A 23,603-nucleotide genomic window follows, 5' to 3' on the forward strand; every position below is an offset into this window, starting at 1 on the left:
TCAGAAGTTAAACTAAATTTTGACAAAATATTAGGAGATCCGAAGTTTGGACCAAATTGGTTGTGATATCGTCCTAGCATTTTAGTGAAATTTTTTAAATATTGGGGATAAGTACCGGAAGTTGTGAACCGGTATTGCCCCATGAAATTAAGTTTGGATATAATTTTATGAAAACCAAATGTTGGACAAATCGGTTGAGCAGTTCGAGAGTTATCGTGCTCTCCGACTGCCACATATGGTGATATAGGGGATTTTTTACACTTTTAGGGCTGTTTTCCCAAGAAATATGGACTTGCCCCTGAAAAAACGTTTACCGTCGTAATGGAGGTAGCGAATGCAAATCGCTTCAACAAAAATCAAAGTGATCCGAGAGCAGGTCTTAAAGTGAACTTATCTGAAATTTTGTGTGAGAGGTACCAGAAGGAGTAGACGAATATAGTCCATATTAGAACCTGATCTCTATCCGCAAGATGTATTAGGATGTGCAAAGAATGGATTACATCACTCACTCCCTTCAAGAGTTATCGTGCGCACAATTTTTCCGAACATTTTTTACCTTTTTTGGGAGGTACCTGAAGGAGTGGACTGATATGGCTTATCTTCGAATTTAAATATTACGAATACCAAATTTTGGACCGAACCGGCAGATCCGTTCGTGTAATAGGGGATTTTTGCATTTTCAGGCTATTTTCTCAGGAAGAATGGACTTGCCCCTGATGAAACCTGTACCTTCGTATGGGGGTAGTGACTACAAGTTGTTACAACAAAAATCAAAGCGATTCGAGAGCAGGTCCTAATCTGAACTTATCCGAACTTTTGGGTGGGAGGTACCCGTACTCATCTAAGTCTGGTCGAAATTTCACGATGTGCAAAGTATAGACGAAATCGGTTGCTTCCTTCAAGAGTTATCGTGCGCACAAATTTTCCGAACATTTTCGAACCAATATAGCCCATCATCGAACTTAAACTAAGTTTGGGCAAAATATTACGAAAACCAAATTTTGGACCGATTCGGTTGTCCATTCGAGTGTTATCGTGCGCTCTAGCCAGCCAGACAGACAGACGGACGGACATTGCTAAATCAACTCCAAATTGTCTGAAAAAAATAGGGCTGCTCATACAACTGCAAACACATTTTGTTATTGTGTTGGTTTTGAAACCCAAACATTTTGATAGTTTCCCAACATACCATTCAGTCTGATAGTTTCCCAACAAACACATTCATTATTTTCAAGAGAATCAAGTTTCGTTTATTCTCCAGTGGCCACACAAGAATTTATAATTCAAATATGATGTTTTGTTCGAGTAATGTTGGTTTGTTGGGTTGTCTTGTGTAATGGAAAAAATGTACATATGTGTTGAAAATTTTAATTTCAAAAACAAAATCTCTCTTTGTCAATTGTGTGAGTGAGCAAATTGACACACACCGACAGCAGAAGTGCGCCCTTTGAGCAGCGCTAGTCTAAAACTATTATTTCGATGAGGCACATTTTGCCCGTATGAAAGTGTATATACCCTCGTTAGCATAAATGCTGAGGGTATAAAAAAATTTTGTAGCAGTGAAAATTCCCTACAAGATTGACCTTTATGAAATTTTCTTAGGTTTTACCATTTTTGAGATATAGAAGTTCAAATTAGCATCATTCACTGACTGTATCGTCTCCTTATAAAACAATGTCATGACTGCAATTTCCCGACTTAAACTTATATATCTCAAAAATGATACAACCTAGGAAAATATTAAGAAAGCCAATCTTTAGAGAATTTTCAGAGCTATAAGATTTTCTCCATTCCTATTTCGATTAGGCTTCAAGCAAACGTTTTCAAGCAAATCGTGACAACCTAACAAAAACATCTAAAAATGCACTTCTATATCTCAAAAGTGGTAAAACCTAGGAACAAATCACAACGGTCAATCCTCTAGAGAATTTTCGCAGCATTTGTTTAGCCTCATTTTGATAGGCTCGCGGTTTCCAAGCAAAATCGCTGAAACTTAAAAATGTAAAATTTGGCCGCGTTTTTTTTTTTTTTTTTTTTTTTGATTTTTCTCATCTATGAACGTTGTAGCTTCAAAATCCGCAGTAACTTCCCAGGTGTAAGCACCCAGCTTTTAAAAATGTTTAAATCATAACTTTTGGCCACTATATGGTATAACCCCCTATAACAGTACTGACCGATTTCAGCTATTTTAGTTGATCCAATTAGCTTAAATTAGGTATTTGAAGTTCCAAGTGGCTTCTCCACCTAAAATTGTGGGCATTGTACTTTCGTAACACGAGGAAAACTAATCATTTCATACAAGTTCAGAATACGTACATAGTTTATGATGGTGTTTCTAAGTTTACCCATCACTTTCTCGTTATTTTTAAAAACATCTGCAACAATCCTCGTAGTAACATGAAGCAATAAACTGGAATTTCATTCTCTGCGATTATTGTTCAAATTTATTACTTGTAATAATTGAAATCATTTTCCCGGCATACTGACTGACTGACATACAGACAGACAGAGAGACTATATTCGCATTCACTTGCTGCTAAACGTTGTTCTTTCGTGTCTATGTTTGTTTGGACGTGTGAATTTGTCATTGAACACACAAAAATGCCATATTTGGGATTCGCCAAAAAATTCGTTAACATTGCAAACCACCACCACCGCAACAGCTGCAAATACAATTTTGTTTAGTTTGCAAATTTATGAAAATTTTTTGAAAAGTTTCTCAATGGAAAAATTTTGTGGATGGTTCGAAGAAATATTCTGGGTATGATGTGTGTGTGTTAACATGCCAATGCATGCATGGGAAAATGTTTGAATAAAGTAAATATTAATTTCATCGGAAATTCGTTGAAAATAAGGACTTTAATTTTTGATGTATGTGGGAAGATGAATCTGTATGTCAAAATTAATATATTAGAGTGTATTTATTTAGTGTGTCTTAAAGGAATAAAAAAAAGTTATTAAAAATAACATCCCAGAATGGATATGAGTAAAAGTTTCTCATTATATCAGAGTGAACAATCTGAAAGATGAACCACCGCTAAAAATGTGATGTTTTCTTGTCGGAAAGTCATGGTCTTTCTGAACTTTACGCCCGTTGAAACCTTGGAAATCATGGACATATTTTTATTTAACCATTTCTTGAATAGGATCGTTATTTTTGAACGTAGAAGCTTGAAATTTAGTATGCTCTTGCATACATAGATCAGGGATAGGCACCATACTTTCCTATTGTATACAAACTTATTTATTTTTATTTTATAATTTTTAAATATTATTTTCTCAATGTGGAACTTCAAATAAAAATTTTTCCTCTCTTTTTCAGAATGGTCGACTTTAAAGTTCAACAACGACGTTATCGCAGCAAAGAAAAGACAATTGTGTCGACAATTTATGGGCCAGTTAAGGGAGTTAAACGTAAATCGATTTATGGTGACGCCTATTTTTCATTTGAGAAAATTCCATTTGCCAAACCCCCACTCGGTGAGTTGAGATATAAGGCACCACAACCACCAGAGCCATGGACTGAGGTGCGAAGCTGTACATCCACAGGACCTAAGCCGTTGCAAAAACATTTTGTTTTTCAAATGACAGATGGTTCTGAAGATTGTCTATATCTCAATGTTTACACAAAGAATGTAAGTGAAAAAAACAATAACTCCATCAATGATTTTAATTTATTTGTTAATTTAATTTTACCAATTTGCAGCTTGAACCCATAAAACCCATGCCTGTTATGGTTTGGATTTATGGTGGTGGCTTTCAATTTGGTGAAGCCTCCCGTGATCTCTACAGCCCTGATTATTTGTTGCGCGAAGATGTGGTAATCATATCAATAACCTATCGAGTTGGTCCCTTTGGTTTCCTTTGTATGCAAGAACCAGAATTCGATGTACCCGGAAATGCAGGGCTTAAAGATCAAGTTATGGCCCTGCGTTGGGTTAAGGCCAACTGCTTACGTTTTGGTGGTGATCCGAATAATATTACCTTGTTTGGTGATAGTGCTGGTGGTGCTTCGGTCCATTATATGATGTTGACGGAGCAGACAAGGGGCCTCTTTCACAAGGCCATTTGCATGTCGGGTACTGTTTTATCACCATGGGCCCAAACACCACAAAGAAATTGGCCATATCGCTTGGCTGTAACAGCCGGCTACACAGGAGAAAACAATGAAAAAGATGTATTTGAATTTTTGAAAAATGCCAAAGGTGCCGATATTGTCAAGGCCAATGAAGACTTGTGCACAGATGAAGAGAAAAAGGAACGTATTGGTTTCTCTTTTGGCCCTGTTGTTGAACCATATGTCACAGATCATTGTGTAGTACCCACAAAGCCAATTGAGATGATGCGCAATGCCTGGAGTAATAATATACCCATGATTATTGGTGGGGTCTCAAATGAGGGTCTTTTACTCTATGCTGGTAAGTTCCTAGGGAGGAAGGAGGGAAGGAAAAAAAATTGCAATAAAATACATATATTGTTTTTTACTCTCAGATACCAAAAACAAACCGAAATTATTAAATGAATTAAACGATTGCCGTTATGTGGTGCCGCTGGAATTGAACATGGATCGTGATAGTGAATTATGCAAGGAATATGGCTATCAATTGCGCACAACTTATTATGGCGACAATTTTCCCAGTATTGAGACACTCAATGAATACTTATTGGTAAGTTAAATTATTGAATTAAAACATGTGAATGCAGCTGAACTTTTCGTATATTTCCACCACAAAATTATATTGAAATCAGATTTCAGAAATTTTGGTTGGCTGAATTTGCTGAAACTTTGAAAAACCGAAAATCGTGCGTTACAGTAATTTCAGTAGGACAATGGAAGTAAAAACTTGAAAATTCCCAAAGTCAGGAGGTACAGCTTTATAACAATTCTCTGCAAGAATATTTAATAAACTCCAACATAATATTCTGAAAATAGGGAAGGACAGTTTTATAGGAGCTATATCAAATATGGTCTTTTACCGACCATTTATACTTCCAACAAAGTCTAAATACGAAATTTTAGATAATGCAGATGAAGCCTAAAAATACCTAAACTTGGGCGGGAAGGTTTTGTAATCCCAACTAAGACTAAATACCAAATTTCAGCAATTTCGGTTGGATAATGTGGCTAAAAACTTAAACATTTTCAAAATCTACAAAATCAACAATTATCTGCAGCAATATTCCATATCCCCATCTGAGACTAAATACCAAATTTTGTCTACTTTGGTAGGGTAATGCAGCCAAAAATTTGAAAATACTGAAAATCGGGCTATGGGGGCTGTATCAACAAGTTCCCTGCAGGAATATTTTGTACCCCCAACGAAGACCTAAGGATAATGAGGCTTAGACCTTTAAATACCGAAAATCAGGAGCCACAGGCACACATGTCTTTGGTTCTCGAGCATTTTAATAGCGAGTGTGTTCACCACTCGAGTATTTTTACCACACAACAAAAAGCATTTGAGAGAGTGGAATGAGTGTAAAACAGTGTTCACCAACAACTACAAATGCAACCCTCCGTTTGTGTTGGGCACACACACGAGATTATCTATCCCTCGACCCAGCAAGCATTTTTTATCGCCCATTACCCGAAGCAGTCACTCCCAGGCGATAGAAATACACATCCGCGATCTCGCATTCTAATTGAGGTAGGCACAACGTTCGGGAAGAAATGAACCACGTCCACGACACTACTTGTGAATGCCGCTTTCGAGACTTCCTAGAAGTACTTTTAGCGATAAAATTGGTTGTGACGAAAAAAAAAGCATTTTTTCGTTTTTCATTTTATCTGTTGTTATTCTTTTAATATTTATTTTTTTACTATTCTAATTAATGTTCCAAATTACATACGTTTTTAAAGAACTATCCTTAGATGAAATTGCCATCTTCATTAATTTTTGTACTTTTAAAAATGTTATGTTGCCTGACCTGGGAATCAAACCCATGACCTTAAGAATGCAAAGCGAACCTGCTTACCACTGCACCACCGTACCTTATAAACACCAGATAGACTAAAGTCTTATATTAGTTTAAGGTTGTACACGCCTCAAATGAACGTAAACAATCGAAGTGTCTGCATTGACCAGAGAAAGTGTCTGCCCATGCGATAGTCGTAAGTAGTAGCATTGTTAGTATAAAAAAGCAATAATAGAATTTCGATCTCCTTTTCTGACACTAGGTAGTTATTCAAGAAGTTCAAAAAGGGACAACAATGCAATTGTTATTGTAAAATGATAAAGGATCGCTATTTTCTAGAATAGAAGTTCAGAATGCGATTACTTCTGATAGAGGAAGTGAGAAACTCACTCCCAATTGCTGGCTGGGTCTCTTGATAAACATCCATTTGTAATTCGAATTATTCCATCTGTAATTCGAATTATTCCATTTGAAATTCGAATTATTCTAGTTGTAATTCGAATTATTCTCTTTGTAATTTCAATTGAAATAATTCGAATTACAAATGGAATAATTCGAATTACAAATGGAATAATTCGAATTACAAATAGAATAATTCGAATTTCTAATGAAATAATTGGAATTTCAAATGGAATAATTCGAATCACAAATGGAATAATTCGAATTGCAAATAGAATAATTCGAATTACAAACGGAATAATTCGAATTACAAATAGAATAATCGAATTAGAAATGAAATGTTACGAATTACAACTGGAATGTTTCGAATTACATGTGAAAAACGTGTAGTCCATATTTATATTTGGCAATTGTCAGTTTGATGGAGAGAGAGGTGAGGCATATGGCAACCCTTTGCCTCTCAACGACAAAGTAACAATTGCGGCAAGGAAAATTGCCTAATGTAAATATGGACTTACTAACACTTCTTACAATTTTAAAATCGACAGAGGCAAGGAAATTTACATACAGTACTCACTAACATTGGATCAAAAGCAATAAATCAAAAGCATTCCCTAATAAGCTCTGTTCCTTTACTTGGAAGAATCTTCAAGTTTTACAACTTTTTACTAGAAAAGCGTTCCTTTACTTCAAACACCATAAAATTCATATAGGAGCAGTTTACAACTTTTACAAGTTTTGCCGGTTTTACCATTTTCAAAAGTAAAGGAATAGACCAATAGTAGTAACAAAAATTAGAAATGTCGGGGACAGATCTACCAGTAACACTAGAAGGGGATGGAGAAATCATCGTTTTCCAGGATAACCCGGCAAATTTTCACAAATTTTCATCCAAATATTTCTTGGGGATTTTTTCTGGGGAAAAAGGAATATATTTGGGGATTTTTGGGGATGAACGACTCTGAATTTGGGGATGAGATACAGAAAAATACTGGAAACACTGATCATACATGTTCTTAAGTCACTTGTGCCACTCTATCTCTCAGATAGCATACGTTACTCGATTGAGTGACATTTGTTACTTGTTGTGCTATGAATAAGAAGGTACGGCATAAAATGTTACCAAGTGCGTAAAACGACATGGCAAAGTATACCCGAGTGACTATGAGTATGTATTTTAACGGAACTTGTTTTTGGGTGGCAATCAATGCGTAGGCTTGTTTTTTAACAAGTGGCTCATGAGTGGCAAATTGCATTTCCCTGGTCGGGAGGTACCGTTCCATGGGGGCTATATCTAAACATGGGGGGAAATGGCTCTTCTATAATTTTGCGCAGTTAATCTTTATTTAATAGACAGACGGACGACCATACCGAAAGACATCATTGTATCGATTTAGAATTATTTTATTACGATTATTTTAAACTTATTTATATTTCACTTATTACAAATTCTTTGTCTTCTTTTCGTCTCTTTCAGATGGTCTCCCATGAATATTTTTGGTTTCCCATTTACCGAACCATACTGTCACGTGTGGAATATGCCAAAGCTCCCACCTATTTATATCGATTCGATTTCGATTCCAAACACTTTAATCACTTGCGCATTATTAGCTGTGGCAAAAAGGTGCGGGGCACCTGTCACGGCGACGATCTCTCCTATCTCTTTTATAATTCTGTAGCGCGTAAACTTAAGAAACACACCAAAGAGTACAAATGCATCGAGAGATTGGTTGGTATGTGGACCCATTTTGCTGCACATGGTAATCCCAATTATGATTCGGAACATCCGGATATTTGGAAACCGGTCTCAGAGGCAGCTGTGGAAAAACGCCAATTACAGTGCCTTAATATAACGGATGAATTGAAAGTCATAGATGTACCCGATATCAAAAAGTTAATGGTATGGGAAAGTTTTTACACACGCAACGAATTGCTATGAAGCTTTTAAATGGGGAGAATCACACGCACAGGTTTTTTTGGTAAACCATGATTTTTCCTGTTTAATTGGTTGAATATTTTTTTGGTTCAGCCAAAGGGACAAAGGAAAAAAGCTTAAAAGTCATTAGTTTTGTATTGTTAAGGAATTGTAAAAAAAGCTCCTTGCGGGTAGTTAGTTATACACAAAAGCTTCAAAAGCTTTGCAAGGAGTTGCTTTTTTGTTAGGCATATAGTGAGACTAAAGTAGAGCATTCGCTTAGCTAGCTTAAAACAACTACAAAGGGCTTTCCGACACTTTGCCTTCCACTTTCTACCCTTCTTCCTTTAGTCGCGAAAACAAAATGACAAATGTTTTACTTTTTTCAATTAGTTTAAAAAAGTTTTCACCAAACCTTAGACATTTTTATTTAGCTTTAGTCTTAAGTTTCTTTGGAGAAAATAAGCCCTTTTAAACTTATTTTATTTATTTACTTACATATTTTGCCTTGTTTTTATACAAAAAGGCCAGTAGAATCCTTAGAGATAGAGCACTGAACTTTATGCCTTTATGCTCCCTCTTATTTTGTAATTTCCAAAGTTTATGCTTTTCTCTAGAATAGCATAGTTAGTGAATAAGTTTTGCGAAAAGTCTCTTTTGTGATTTATGATTGTATTAAACCCAACAAAAGGAAAAAACACGAAAAGCTTTCTGGTTATATACTAACCACAAAACTACATCCAATTAAAGGATTAAAAGTTACTATTCTAACTTATAAGCGTAGCATAGAAATGAGATTGAAAAAAAAACAACCAGTACATTTTATTCACTACAAAAGTTATGAAAAACCAAAAAATAAGAAACAAGAAGACGCAACTTAAGTACCTTTCAAAAACAAAACAAACTTTTAAAACTTGAAACGCACAAACGCGCGTCGTTTCACACAAGAAAACCTCATTAAAATGACATTGGTGATGATATAAATGCGATACGACATAGAAAGATAGATCTTAAAGTTAAATCTACATTTTAGCATAAGTTACATATCTCTTCCGTTCCTAACGATTCCAATATTTTAGTTAAGTTTCAAATCTTAATTTTTTCTTGTTTATAATTTGTAATTGGAAAGGAAATCATATAAATGTATGCAAAGTCTGTTTCGGTATGACGAACGAAGCATCTCTAATCGCTAAGTTCATGTTTTCGTATTAAAAATGAATGCCAAATGGATATCAAATATCTCCAATTTGGACTTTCGCTCGACATACTGAAACACCTGTGGTATTTTTATTTTATTTTGTAATTTATTTAATTTACATTAATTAATTAATTAAAAATGACAAAACATGAAAATTGTTAACCTCTTGTTAAACTATTCATTGACTAGTCTCTAAGAAGAAAATAAAATACAAAAGAACGGAATAAAAACCTCCAAAAACAGAAAAAACCGAAATAAAATACCCTCCGTATTTGAAATTACAAAACACAAAAACAACTTTTATATACATACTTATATCAAATAATTTATGTGTATAAGTACAAAATAATAAATACATAGCAACAGAAAATAATCAACATTATTTTGCTTATAATCGAATACAACAAATTGGCTATTTTAATCATTCATTATATATTACAAAAACAAAAAATATTCATATTCACACCTAAAGGAAATTGCAGTTTATTGTGCACCAGGATTATACAAATCTAACTCCCCCCTCTCTCTCTCTCTTAATGTGAAAAATGAATTTATGGAAATTTATAAGCCAAATTAAAAACTGAAATTGTAATTGCAAATGGCAAAACAAAATGTACCATTTTGAAATCAATAAAACAACAATAAATTTGAAATATTATAGAAACAATTCAATTCACTTTTAATTACATGGCAAATACATACACATGTTATAGGTATGATCAAAGTAAGTAATGAAAACTAAATTTTTATTTATGTGTGTATATGGGAAATTCTGAGTAAAATCGGACATATTTTCAAAATGTGGTTCCAAGGAACTATTCCGGATATCCAGCTCTTGCGTGTATATAGTTCCTTTAGTTCATATAGTTCCTTTCGTTTTTATCGTTCCTTCAATTTAAGGCCGTCGATCTTTCGTTGTTGCTGTTTGTTCGCTGCAATTTATTTATTTTTGTGTCAATTCATCCACCAAGTAATGAAAATATTTCGGTCTCGGAACTATTTGGAACGAAAAAAAAACAAAAAGAGCGACGAAAGAGAAAGATTCGTTAAACTATTTCGGTCTCGGAACTATTTGGAATGAAAATAACGATGAAAGAGGAAGATTCGTTGAACTACATCTATCTCGGAACTATTTGGAACTATGGAACTACTTTAAGGAACTAGCTTCTTTTGGGAAAAGGAACTAGAAAGATCGATCCGCTCCGGGAACTAGATTGCCAAACTCTGGAGTTGATGCAGCTCCACAGCAAAATATTTCAGCATATTTTTAGATTTTTTTTTTACTAACGGTTCCTGAGTCGAATTCTTTAAAAGCTATATGCAAAGCAATATTCATAACTTCTTTAATATTGGTAAAAAAAATATTTTTTTGTATTTTTTGTTTTGTTATCAGCTATCTAATAAAATTTGCAAAGAAAATTTGCACAGTGGTTTTGGGGGCAATTTTTACAATATAATGATTGTTCTCTTCGATTTTATTGATTTTTTTGTATTAAACTACGATTAATTACAAAACTTTTAAGTCCCATTTGGTAGTGGGATTCGAATAAATACTGGTTATACCCTCAGCATTTATGCTAATGAGCTTATATACACTTTCATACGGGCAAAATGTGCGTAATCGAAATAATGGTCTTAGACCCCAAGTATGTTTGTACGAAATGTGTTTCAGACAATTTGGAGTTGATTTAGCCATGTCCGTCCGTCTGTCTGTCTGGCTGGAGCGCACGATAACTCTCGAACGGATCAACCGATTCGGTCCAAAATTTGGCTTTCGTAATATTCTGTCCAAACTTAGTTTAAGTTCGTAGATGGGTAATATCAGACCACTCCTTCCGGTACCTCCCCCACAATAGCTCGAAATTGTTCGGAAAATTTGTGCGCACGATAACTGTTGAAGGAAGTAACCGATTTGGTCCATACTTTTCACATCATGCAACTTCTACCAGACTTAAATGAGGTGCCAATATGGACTCAATCGGTCCACTCCTTCGGGTACCTCCCACCTAAAATTTTGGTTGGTTTTTTGGTTTGGTTTTTGTTGTGGCAACTTGAATTCACTGTCCCCTATACGACGGTACATGTTTCATCAGGGAAAAGTCCATACTTCCTAAGAAAACCGGTCCACTCTGTGAGGACAAAAATCGTCCCTCATTTTTGTCCCAACAAATTACCCCATCTTAGTTTTGTGTTTAAAAATTTGGATTGCTTTATTTTTTTTGTATATGAATTGTTATTAATTTGAATAAGGATGTTTTGATTACTATGAATTGAATTCCATTGTTTTAGAAGATATTTCAATAAACCTTTAATAATAATAACATATCAGTAGAAATGACTGTGAGGGATTAGGCAGGTACAGTTGCGTACCAAAACTGTAGTTAAAAACCAGAATTAGTTCAGAATAATGTAGACAAACAAGTTCCCGTTACCATTAGAGTAGAAATTTGTAAACAAGTTCCCGTTAACCGGGAAAGCCAGGTGGTCGGCGCAGCAGCAGAGAAGCGGCGGCGGGAAGTCTTCTGGAAGCCGCTGACGAGGGTATAAAAGGCAGAGCCAAACTTGGCTGGGGACTAAGTCGGTACTAGGAGGCGAATGAAGGAGGTCGAGCGGATACCCGACCCAAGCAACACGTAATATCCTACGAGAGCGATACCGGTCTAAAAGGTGAGTGGATTGTCGTATCGTCATCACTAACCAGAGTGTACCGTCGTGGGTCACGAGAAACGTGAAGTGATTTTCAAAGATTTTGTCGCGAAGTTCAAGAACCGTCGTTGGTCTGAACTTAAGGATTTTAGTGATTTTAAAAGAGTTTGTCGCGAAGTTCAAGAACCGTCGTTGGTCTGAACTTAAGGATTTTAGTGATTTAAAAAGAGTTTGTCGCGAAGTTCAAGAACTGTCGTTGGTCCGAACTTAAGGATTTAAGTGATTTTTAAAAGATATTGCCGCGAAGTTCAAGAACCGTCGTTGGTCGGAACTTAAGGATTTAAGTGATTAAAAAAAAGATTTTGCCGCGAAGTTCAACAACCGTCGTTGGTCTGAACTTAAGTATTTAAGTGATTTGTAAGAACTCCGCCGCGAAGTTCAAGAGCCGTCGTGGGTCAGAACGCCACCAAAAGTGACCAATATTCCGTTCCAGAGCCGTCGTGGGCCGGAACACAAGGAAAAGTGACCGATACTCCGTTCCAGAGCCGTCGTGGGCCGGAACACAAGGAAAAGTGACCTATATCTCATTCCAGAGCCGTCGTGGGCCGGAACACAAGAAAAAATGACCGATTTCTCGTTCCAGAGCCGTCGTGGGCCAGGACGTAGAGATTAAGTGATTGATACCCGTTCAAGAGCCGTCGTGGGCCAGAACGCAAGCAAAATTGACCGATATTCCGTTCCAGAGCCGTCGTGGGCCGGAACACAAGGAAAAGTGAGCGATATCTCGTTCCAGAACCGTCGTGGACCGGAACACAAGGAAAAGTGACCGATATTCCGTTCCAGAGCAGTCGTGGGCCAGAACGTAAGCAAATAGTGCGTTATCTTGGTCAAGAGCCGTCGTGGGCATTTACGTCATTTCTTTATCGAGGAAGCCGACATCAGTACCGTCGTGGGTCTGTTGAATCGCCGACAACAACACCGACAACAAGCCGAATAGCCGACGTTGTCGCCACCCCAGCAGTGAAGCAGCCCACATTCAAGACGATCCAGCCGTACCTTGCTCAACGCAATAGGATAAGTAGTTTAAGATAGCGTAGCACATTGTGTTGTTCAATAAAGTGTAACTTCAGAATTTTTAATCCAAAACTCTTTCTTTCACTCTCAGTCACTTCAATATAAATTTTCTGTAACGAACCCTACCCTCCGTGAGTTTATCCCAGCAACCGGAGGAAACTTGTCGTTACAACTCCTTCTGGTACCTCCTTCACAAAAGTTCTAAGCTTTTCGCTAAATTGGGTGTACGGTAACTCTCAAATCTCTTTGATTTCTGTTGTAGCAATTTGTATTCGTTGTCCTCATTACGACGGAACAAGCTTTTTCAGGGGCAAGTCTAGAGTTCCTGAGAAAATGACCCGAAAACTGTAAAACCCCAACGACATCAGTAGCAGGAGCGGACGGTAAGTTTCGAACGGATCAGGCGATTCGGTCCAAAGTTTGGCCTTGGTAATATTTTGTCCAAACTTGGTTTCAGTTCGAAGGTGAGCCATATCGGTCCACTCCTTCGGGCACCTCCACCACAAACGTTTAAAAAATGTCACTAAAATGATACGCACTTTATCTCTAAACGTGCCGATTTGGTCCACGGGGATCCAACGATCTCCTAATATTTTATCTAAATGTAGTTTATCTTCCAAATTGGTCCATTTCGATCTTCGCTTTAGGGTATCTCACACAGGCTGCGGGTATGTCTCTGTCGGCAAAGCCGACTGATACTTTTTTACTTGTTTTTCTAAATGTTTTAAATATGTCAAAAAAATGTTATACCTTTTCAAGGCGCGATATCTCGGGAACCGTTAGTCACACAATGTTCATAGATGAAAACCAGTAAGGAAAGGATCAAAGTCGATCGGGGCCTACTATACAATACCCTACACCACTGTGAATATGTAAAATATATATGGGAGCTAAATCCAAATCAGAATAGATTTCGATATAATTTTCACTTTTATTTCATCAAAATTGGACATATATAGCGTGTTTCGTGCATCAGATACCTCAAATCGGTCGAAAATATATATGGGAGCTATATCCAAATCTAAACCGATTTCGATATGATTTGGCACTGTTATTTCTAGACTAAGCACCGTCACACAATCCAAATTTCATTGAAATCAGACATATACATATATCGTGTTTCGTGCACCAAATGCCTTAAATTGGGCGAAAATATATATGGGGGCTATATCCAAATCTGAACCGATTTCGATATGATTTGGCACTGTTATTTCCAGTGATTTGTTCTTGTTTTTGGATTTTTCTCATCTATGAAATTTGCTGTTTCCGCAAAAACTTCCCAGGTGTAAGCGACTTTCATTTAAAGTTAGTTAAGGCACATCGTGCATGACATTGTTTTACATGGATGCGATACAGTCTGTGCATTGTACCAATTTGAACTTCTATATCTCAAAAATGATAAAACCTAGGAAAATGCCATTAAAGTAAATCTTGTAGAGAATTTTCACTGCTGTAACATTTTCCCTAATCCCATTTCGATAGGGCTTGCGGTTTCCAAGAAAAATCGTGAAAACTTATAAAAGCCCAAAAAATTTGAACTTTGACCATGATTTATTTGAAAATACTTCGGGCCTTTTTTTTTGTTTTTAGTTTTTGGATTTTTCTCATCTATGAACATTGTTGTTTCAGAATCCGCAAAAACTTCCCAGGTGTAAGCACCGTGAGCAAAAAATAAATGAAATCAAAAATCGCTTTTCACTCAGAAATCCCCATATGTACCCTTACAAGAAAATAATCCGTCTTCCGTCTTCTTCCTAGCTTATAGAAAATACTATGTTCAACGACCATAAACAAAATTTGTTGAAAAATTATTTCAAAGTTATTTGGGGATTTTCCCATTAACACTTTTTTATGTTATCAATATAATTGTCTATCTATCCGTACAGCAATCAATTATGTCTTATCATTTATACAACACCATATGTGGACTTTAACACCTTTTTCTTTGTAAAGAAATATAAATACTACCACGCCAAATAAATAAACAACACTAAGATTATTTAAATTTCGGCGAAATATCTAACCGACCTCTCCCAATTTAACCAGGCAGACACTTTGAAAAATAGCTTATCACATTTAAATTTACAATGGTAAATACATTAATCAAATTGAAAAAAACTGAAAACGATACCTGGAAATTCAATTAAAATTGTCTACAAAAACTCAATAATAACACAATCTCAAGTGGTTTTTGTTTATAAATGTTAAGTTTGCGTTAAATTACCAGCACTTTTATTTTTGATTCGTCAATCTTAAATCACAAGAGAAACATAAAACTAAACAAGGAACAGTTATTCATTTCAATCATAACGTGAGTGGTTGGTCATATGTTAACGTTTCACCAAAATTTGTTCTAATCAGTTTTTATTGTTGTAGTCTTTATTTTGATAGCGCATGCTGCCTTGAAACTGTCGTTGACAGATAAGAGAGTTTTTTTATTTAAATGATAATCGTTTTTAGGCGTTTTGCTTTGCACTTTCCTTTTTTCTTTAATGTGAAACACTGTGCCAAAAATATAAACGATCAGTTTTTTTTACCCTCTACCATACTATGGAGGGTATATTAGGTTTGTTTTTCTGTTTGTAGAACATCGAACTAATCATTTGTGACCCAATTATTCAATATTCAATATTCTTGTCAATTCTTGATCACCATAAAATTCTAAGACGATTTAGCCATGCCCGTCTGTTCTAATCACTCTAGCGTCCGCAATTGAGCTTCAGCGCTACATTTTTGCACCCGAGTATTTCTTTTCCATTGGTATGTCAAGTTCGATGTGGTTTATCGGCCAACGTTTCGGTATAGCCCCCATATAACGGTACCATCCGATTGTCGGTATTTTGGCTACATTTTTTGGCCGAATTTTCTGTTACTTAATATTTGATGTTCCCAACGGCCACAAAACATCTACACCAAAAACTCTTAACATAGCACAGTGGATCCACTTGTATGGAGAAAGTGGCCAAAAATATTTCCCGTGTAAATATCAAGCTAATGCGCTGGTTACAGCTTTGTGCTGCTGCGAAGAGTGTTTTAAGAAACCACGAGCGTAACATTCTCCACTCTTTCCCCTCTGGAGGGGTATACGGTAAGAATTGTTTTATGCTGTTAATGCAAAATGACACGAACAAGGGTGCCGATTATCTTATTATGCAAAAGTAGGCTTGGGGAAACAAAACAATCTCCAAAACAACATAAAATCCAACCAATTTAGCGGATTAAAAAAATCAACATTTTTGTCTGAAAATTGGTGAAATTTTTAATATAGATCTTATAGCGTTCTTCCTGGAAGGCACGTACCGCCAACGTAAAACACATTTGGAAGAAGATTTCTTCATCTTGCCACTGATACCAATTATGTTAATGTACATGGTCAGATAACAGAGTTATACGCTAATATATCCATAGAAACCCTATTCTAGGGCAGCTTTAGTCAGCGACCCACCGTTTATAGTCTGGCACTAGATGGCAGCTGATTTTAATACTGAATAATCTTTAACCCATGAGCTACTGTGGAAAATTATTCCCGAGGTGGGCACTGGTGGTCATCATGACTAAAACCTTAGGTCAAATTTAAGTTTATGGTCGAAGTGGCATTACAAAATACACTAAGAAAATATGCAGCTAACTAGAATTCCACAACACGCTAAAACACTATTTTTAATGAAAATTAAGCTATTACCTCCCCCTTCCAAATCCACTATAATATTTTGCTCTACGTATTAGTTTCGCGATATTTTGAATATATTTACTTGCACTTAAAATATAGGTTGTACTCCCAACAAAAAATATTAGTCAAATGTTCCGACTTTCGAAGCTATTCTTAAGAAAATCGCGTTCGAATGAAACAAAAATTAATATATTTTTAAAAAGGTCCATGTCATAGCTGTCAGAGTTGCCAGATGTTGTACCAAAATTTTGACATTAATTTTTTTATTTTTGGCCAATGGGTGGATCCACTGTGCATAGGTCAAAATTTTGCTATAGCCCCATATAACGGTACCTCCCGATTTTCGGTATTTTTAGGATTTCAGCTACATTTTTTGTCCGAATTACTTATAATTTAACATTTCATATTCCCAATGACCACAAAACATCTCCACCAAAAATTGTCAACATAGTTCCAGGTTTACGTTTATTTTAGTTATCTAATATAGTCCGGTCAAAATAGACATGCTTATAAGGGGGAAATAGCAAAAATTCCCACAAAGCTTAATTTTGGTGGAGAGTTAGGGTTGGCCATTAGAAGCAACGTCCTAAAAGTCCCCATCGATCCCATGTGTGCAAAACAAGTTATTCGGGGTCAAAGGTAATTTTTGGAGGCATTATTCAGTTTTTTTAATTTTTCTCAAAAACGGTAATACTTAGCAAAAGCCCGCTAAAGTAAAAGTTGTAGATTCAAAGGTCATTTTTGGAGGCATAATTCAGTTTTTTTTTTTAATTTTTCTCAAAAACGGTAATGCTTAGCAAAAGCCCGCTAAAGTAATTGTCTACAAGATTGACCTTTCTGATTCTTAAAAAAGACTTAACATTTTCGAGATATCTCGATCTAAAGGTCAAATAAAAAATTAGCCGCCTAAGTACATTATGTGGCGAACCGGTTAAAGTAACGACACGATGTGTTAAATACTTCCGTAAGCTTTCAAACGATATCCACTTTGCAGTAATCGGTTCAGTAGAACCGGGTCTAACCCGGTTTTTAAATTTGACCTTTCGGGTCTTATAACCGGCGAACCGGATCCGCAACCGTTGAAAATTATACATTTCCGTAATCAGCGCAACAAACCCTACCTTCGGACAAAACTTAAAAAAAAATCGGAGAGTTTTCGTTGGGGTCGTTCCCGTTGGGCTTTCGATTATACATGTGGGTTAAATGGGCTATTTTTGCATAAAATGACTCTAACATTGAATAACTCTACTAAACAGACTCCGATTTTGTTGGATTTTTTTTAGAAGATGGCTATAATTTCGCTCTTCAAGAAAATATATATTCTTTGGGGGACAGACCCGATTACTTCGCTTATTTTAGCCGGTTCGTCTGAATATGTGCATATTTCCCTTATAAGTGCATAAAAATCATGTGTTTTTTAGAACAGGTATATCGCAAGAATGGTTCCTTCTAAGAAAAAATTATAAGGGCCAAACTTGTAGATAATTTGTCTGTCTACAATATTTACTTTAGTCACTTTTTGATTAGATCGACCGTTTTCAAAAAATAAATCCGAAAATCTAAAAACCCTTAAATTTTGACCTTTGACCCCGAATAAATTTTTTTTGCACATGGGATCGATGGGGACTTTTAGGACGTTGCTTTTAATGGCAAACCCTAGCTCTCCACCAAAATTCAGCTTTGTGGGAATTTTTGCTATTTCAATGTCTATTTTGACCGGACTAAATAGATATCTGATAAAAAAACTACTTAAAGTTGTGTTTTTGAATATAAATCCGAAAATCAATTGAAAAATACAGTGGGTATCACCGACCTTAAATAAGAAATGTAAACGTTGATAGCATGGAAAAAATTTTGTAGGCTGAAAAGTTGTCTTTAAAATGACATCCAAAAATATTCAGTTTATTGTACCAATACACTAAAATTTTATGTGAAAACAAAAAATGGGCATTTTTATACCCTCAGCATTTATGCTAACGAGGGTATATACACTTTCATACGGGCAAAATGTGCCTCATCGAAATAATGGTTTTAGACCCCAAGTATGTTTGGACGAAATGTGTTTCAGACAATTTGAAGTCGATGTCCGTCCGTCTGTCTGGCTGGCTGGTGCGCACGATAACTCTCGAACGGATGAACCGATTCGGTTCAAATTTTGGCTTTCGTAATATTTTGTACAAACTTAGTTTAAGTTCGAAGATGGACTATATCAGTCCACTCCTTCCGGTACCTCCCTCTCAAAAGTTTCAAATTGTTTGGAAAATTTGTGGGCACGATAACTATTGAAGGGAGTAACAGATTTGGTCCATACTTTGCACATCGTGAAACTTCTACCAGACTTAGATTAGGTTCCAATATGGACTATATCAGTCCACTCCTTCCGGTACCTCCCCCTCAAAAGTTCCAAATTGTTTGGAAAATTTGTGGGCACGATAACTATTGAAGGGAGTAACAGATTTGGTCCATACTTTGCACATCGTGAAACTTCTACCAGACTTAGATTAGGTTCCAATATGGACTCAGTCGGCACACTCCTTCGGGTACCTCCCCCACAAAATTTCGGATAAGTTCAGATTAGGACCAGCTGTCGGATCGCTTTGCTTTTTGTTGCAACAACTTGTATTCATTGCCCCCATACGACGGTACAAGTTTCATCAGGGGCAAGTCCATACTTCCTGAGAAAATATCCTGAAAGATGCAAAATGTCCCTATAACACCGTGCGTAGTGAACGGAGCGCAAGATAACTCTGGAACGGATCTGCCGATTCGGTCCAAAATTTGGCCTTCGTAATATTTTGTCCAAACATAGTTTAAATTCGAAGATAAGCCATATCGTTCCACTCCTTCAGAAACCTTCCCCACAAAAGTTCAGAAATATTCGGACAAATTGTGCGCACGATAACTCTTGAAGGGAGTGACCGAAGTAATCCATACTTTGCACATCCTTATATATCTACCAGAGTTAGATCGGGTTCGAATATGGACTATATTTGTCTACTGCTTCTGGTAACTCTCACACACAATTTCGGATAAGTTCACTTTAAGGCCTGCTCTCGAATCACTTTGATTTTTGTTGATGCGATTTGCATTCGCTACCTCCATTTAGTTTAACTTCTAAAATGGCCCATATCGGTCCTCCCTAAGGGTACCTCCCCCACAAAGGTTCAACATGTGTGCCTTAGTGCAGTTAATTCCTAATTCACATGTTTGTCGGCACGTTCAAATGTCAAAAAGGCCACAAAATTCTAAAGATACCTTAAATACATTCGATCTGTCCGTAGGTAAAAGTCTCACTTCACATTGGCTGAGGGTATATAACTGTCGGCAAAGCCGAATGACACTTTTTATACCCTACACCACTATGTGGGGAGGGTATTATAAGTTGGTTTTGGCCAAAAAGTTTGCAACGCATAGAAATAATGGTCGTAGACCCATACTTATATATACCAAAATGAATGTCTCGACGAGCTGAGTCGATCTGGCTATGTGTGTCCGTCCGTCCGTCTGTCCATCTAAACCTTTTACTCACGCTACAGGTCGCAATTTTGATCGGATGGTCACGAAATTTTGGATGTCGATGGGGTCCCGGAGGGGAAGAAGCCTATTGATTTTGGTGATGGTCGAATAATATTTAGGGGTCGGAAAGGGCAAAAAATTTAGGTGGATAAAAAGACAACGTGTTTTTCCAAAGCGAATATCTCAGCTTCTATATGGGGTATACCAAAAAAAAACCTGACAACGAAAGTAGAAAATATCACCTTTCTAATGATGTAAAGTAGGTGCTCGTAGGTGATCAAACAACGAAGATATCACAATAGTAGCAAATAAAACCCCAATTTTGATTTTTGCGATGTTAATTATATTGACGTATATCACAGCTTTGGTTAAAAATTTTCCAAAAGCAAAGCCTGGCTATGAAAGTAGAAGAACCCGTCTTTACAATGTTGCAAACTAGGTCGGCGTAGTAACCAAATAACGGAGATATCGCAATAGTCGGTAATACATCCCATGTTTCTACTTTTTTGGAAATCACGCTACAGGTCGCAATTTTGATCGGTTAATGGGGGTCTCACAGATGAAGAAGCCTATATATTTTGGTGATGGTCGGATAATATTTAGGGGTCGGAATGGGCAAACACTTATTTGGAGAAAAGTCAACATTTTACTTCAAAGCCAATATCTCTGTTTCTTTAAGAGGTATATCAAAAGCAAAACCTGGCAAGGAAAGTAGAAAATATCACCTTTACAACGATGTAAAGTAGGTTGTCGTAGGTGGTCAAATGTCAGAGATATGACAATAGTCGATAATGCATCCCATTTTCCGATTTGTTTGTAATCACGCTACAGGTCGCAATTTTGATCGGATCGTCACGAAATTTTGGGGGTTAATGGGGGTCCCAAAGATAAAGAAGCCTATTGATTTTGATGATGGTCGGATAATATTCAGGGGTCGGAATGGGCAAACACTTATTTGGAGAAAAGGTTTATGTTTTATTTCAAAGCCAATGTCTCTGTTTCTTTAAGAGGTATATCAAAGCAAAACCTGGCAAGGAAAGTAGAAAATATCACCTTTACAACGATGTAAAGTAGGTTGTCGTAGGTGGTCAAACAACAGAGATATGGCAATAGTCGGTAATGCATCCCATTTTCCGATTTGTTTGTAATCACGCTACAGGTCGCAATTTTGATCGGATCGTCACGAATTTTTTCGGAGTTAATGCGGGTCCCACAGAGGAAGAAGCCTATTTAGTTTGGTGATGGTCGGATAATATTCAGGAGTCGGAATAAGCGAAAAGCTTATGTGGAGAAAAGTCAGCGTTTTTTTCTTATGCGAATATCTCCGCTTCTGTTTGCAGTATTTCAAAAGTAATACCCGTCATAGGAAGAAGAAAAGATCTCGTTTATATTGATGCAAAGTATGTTGGAGTAAGTGAGCAAACCGAGATATTGCAATATTCAGTAATATACCCAATTTTTCCATTTTTTGTAATCACGCTACAAGTTGGAATTTTGAACGGATAGTGACGAAATTTTGGTGGTAGATGGGGGCCCACAGAGGAAGAAGGCTATAGATTTTGGTGATAGTCGGATAATATTTAGGGGTCGGAATGGGGAAAAACTAATTTGGAGACAAATTCAAAGTTTTATTCTTTGCGAATATATCGGCTTCTAGTAGGGATATTCCAACGGCAAAGCCTGTCAATGGAAGAAGAAAATATTACCTTTACATTGGTGTAAAGCAGGTTGGCGAAGGTGGTCAAAAAAGGAAGATACCATCATAGTCGGTAATGCACCCAATTCTTAAATTTTTTGCAATCAAGCTACAGGTCGTAATTTTGATCGGATGGTCACGAAATTTTGGTTGCTTATGGGGGTCCCAGAGAGAAAGAGGCATATTATTTTTGGTGGTAGTCGGATTATATTCCCTAAAAGGGTAGTGGTGTAGGGTATCACATGGTCGGCCCCGTCCCGACTATAGCCTTTGCTCACTTGTTTACTTGTTAAATTTAGCATTGAAAATGATGCACCACAACAATCGATTAATAATTTCCAATTTGTTTGGCTTTTTATGTCATTATACCCTACACCACCTTGTGGTAAGGGTATTATGTGTTAGTGCATTTGTATGTAACATGCCTAAGGAAAAGAGATAGACCCATAGTTCCTTCTAAGGATATGCATAGAACCACTTTCTGAGTCGATTTATGCATGTCCGTCCGTCCGTCCGTCCGTTCGCAACGTACAGGTCGCATTTATTGTTCGATTTGGCGGAAAATTGGGGAAGATCATTTTTTAGCCTAATGAAGAACGCTATTGCTTTTGGTGAAAATCGGTTCAGATTTGGATATAGCTCCCATATATATTTTCGGCCGATTTTTGGTGCACGAAAGATGTTATATATGTCCGATCTCAATGATATTTGGAATGTGTGACGGAATTTGGTCTAGAAATAAGTGTGCCAAATTTTATGGAAATCTGTTCGGAATTAGATATAGCTCCCATATATATTTTCGCCCGATTTAAGGTATTTGATGCAGCAAAGACGCTATGTATGTCTAATTTTGATGAAATTTGGAATGTGTGACGGTGTTTGGTCTAGAAATATATGTGCCAAATTATATCGTAATCTGTTCACATTAGGATTTAGCTCCCATATATATTTTACCTATTCACAGTGGTGTAGGGTATCATATAGTCGGCCCCGGCCGACTTTGATCCTTTCCTTACTGGTTTTAGTAATCAAGATGGTGGAATAATAGGTTGTTCCACGATTCTGATTACTAAAATGGCATAAAAGGCCAAAAATTTTGAAATTATTAATCGATTATTGTGGATGCACCATTTTCATGCTAAATATAAAAATGCCCATTTTTTGTTTTCCCGTACAATTTTAGTATAACGGTACTGTAAACGGAATATTTTTCTATGCCATCTAGAAGACAACTTTTCAGCCTACAAAATTATTTTTTGAATTGTTAAAAAATCTCAACTCGTTTCCGAGTTAGCAACGTTTACATTTTTATTTCAGGTTACATAATTTTCAGTGACAGCCACTGTATGTAGGGTTACGAGTATCTATAGTCAGGAACGGCTCACATTTAAAAAAAAACGGATTTTTGCCAAGGACAGCTCTCCAAAAGGGTACACACGAGGCACCAATAACTCGAACTAATAAGTCGACTTACGTCGTTCTATTTTCTCGAATATGATTTTTAGAAAACGTTAAATGGTAAAATCATAAAGTTGAATGGGTGAAACTATTTTCAGTGTTTTGATTTATTTAT

The 23,603-nt window shown here is 36.5% G+C and overlaps 1 protein-coding gene across 1 annotated transcript in view; it reads left to right on the top strand.

Annotated features, from left to right (window-relative positions):
• The window catches only part of alpha-Est9 (alpha-Esterase-9), a 43,000-nt gene extending 32,905 nt beyond the window's left edge, over positions 1-10,095 (top strand). The window contains exons 2-5 of the mRNA XM_073964522.1: positions 3,323-3,635; positions 3,707-4,418; positions 4,492-4,667; positions 7,793-10,095. Coding sequence (XP_073820623.1) covers positions 3,323-3,635; positions 3,707-4,418; positions 4,492-4,667; positions 7,793-8,254 — 1,663 coding nt within the window. The 3' untranslated portion in view covers positions 8,255-10,095. The remainder of the gene's footprint in view (positions 1-3,322; positions 3,636-3,706; positions 4,419-4,491; positions 4,668-7,792) is intronic.
• Positions 10,096-23,603: the final 13,508 nt, after the last annotated feature.

Source organism: Musca autumnalis, unplaced genomic scaffold, assembly GCF_047663935.1.
Source record: "Musca autumnalis isolate F117 unplaced genomic scaffold, ASM4766393v1 scaffold_1, whole genome shotgun sequence".
NCBI classification, from domain to species: domain Eukaryota; kingdom Metazoa; phylum Arthropoda; class Insecta; order Diptera; family Muscidae; genus Musca; species Musca autumnalis.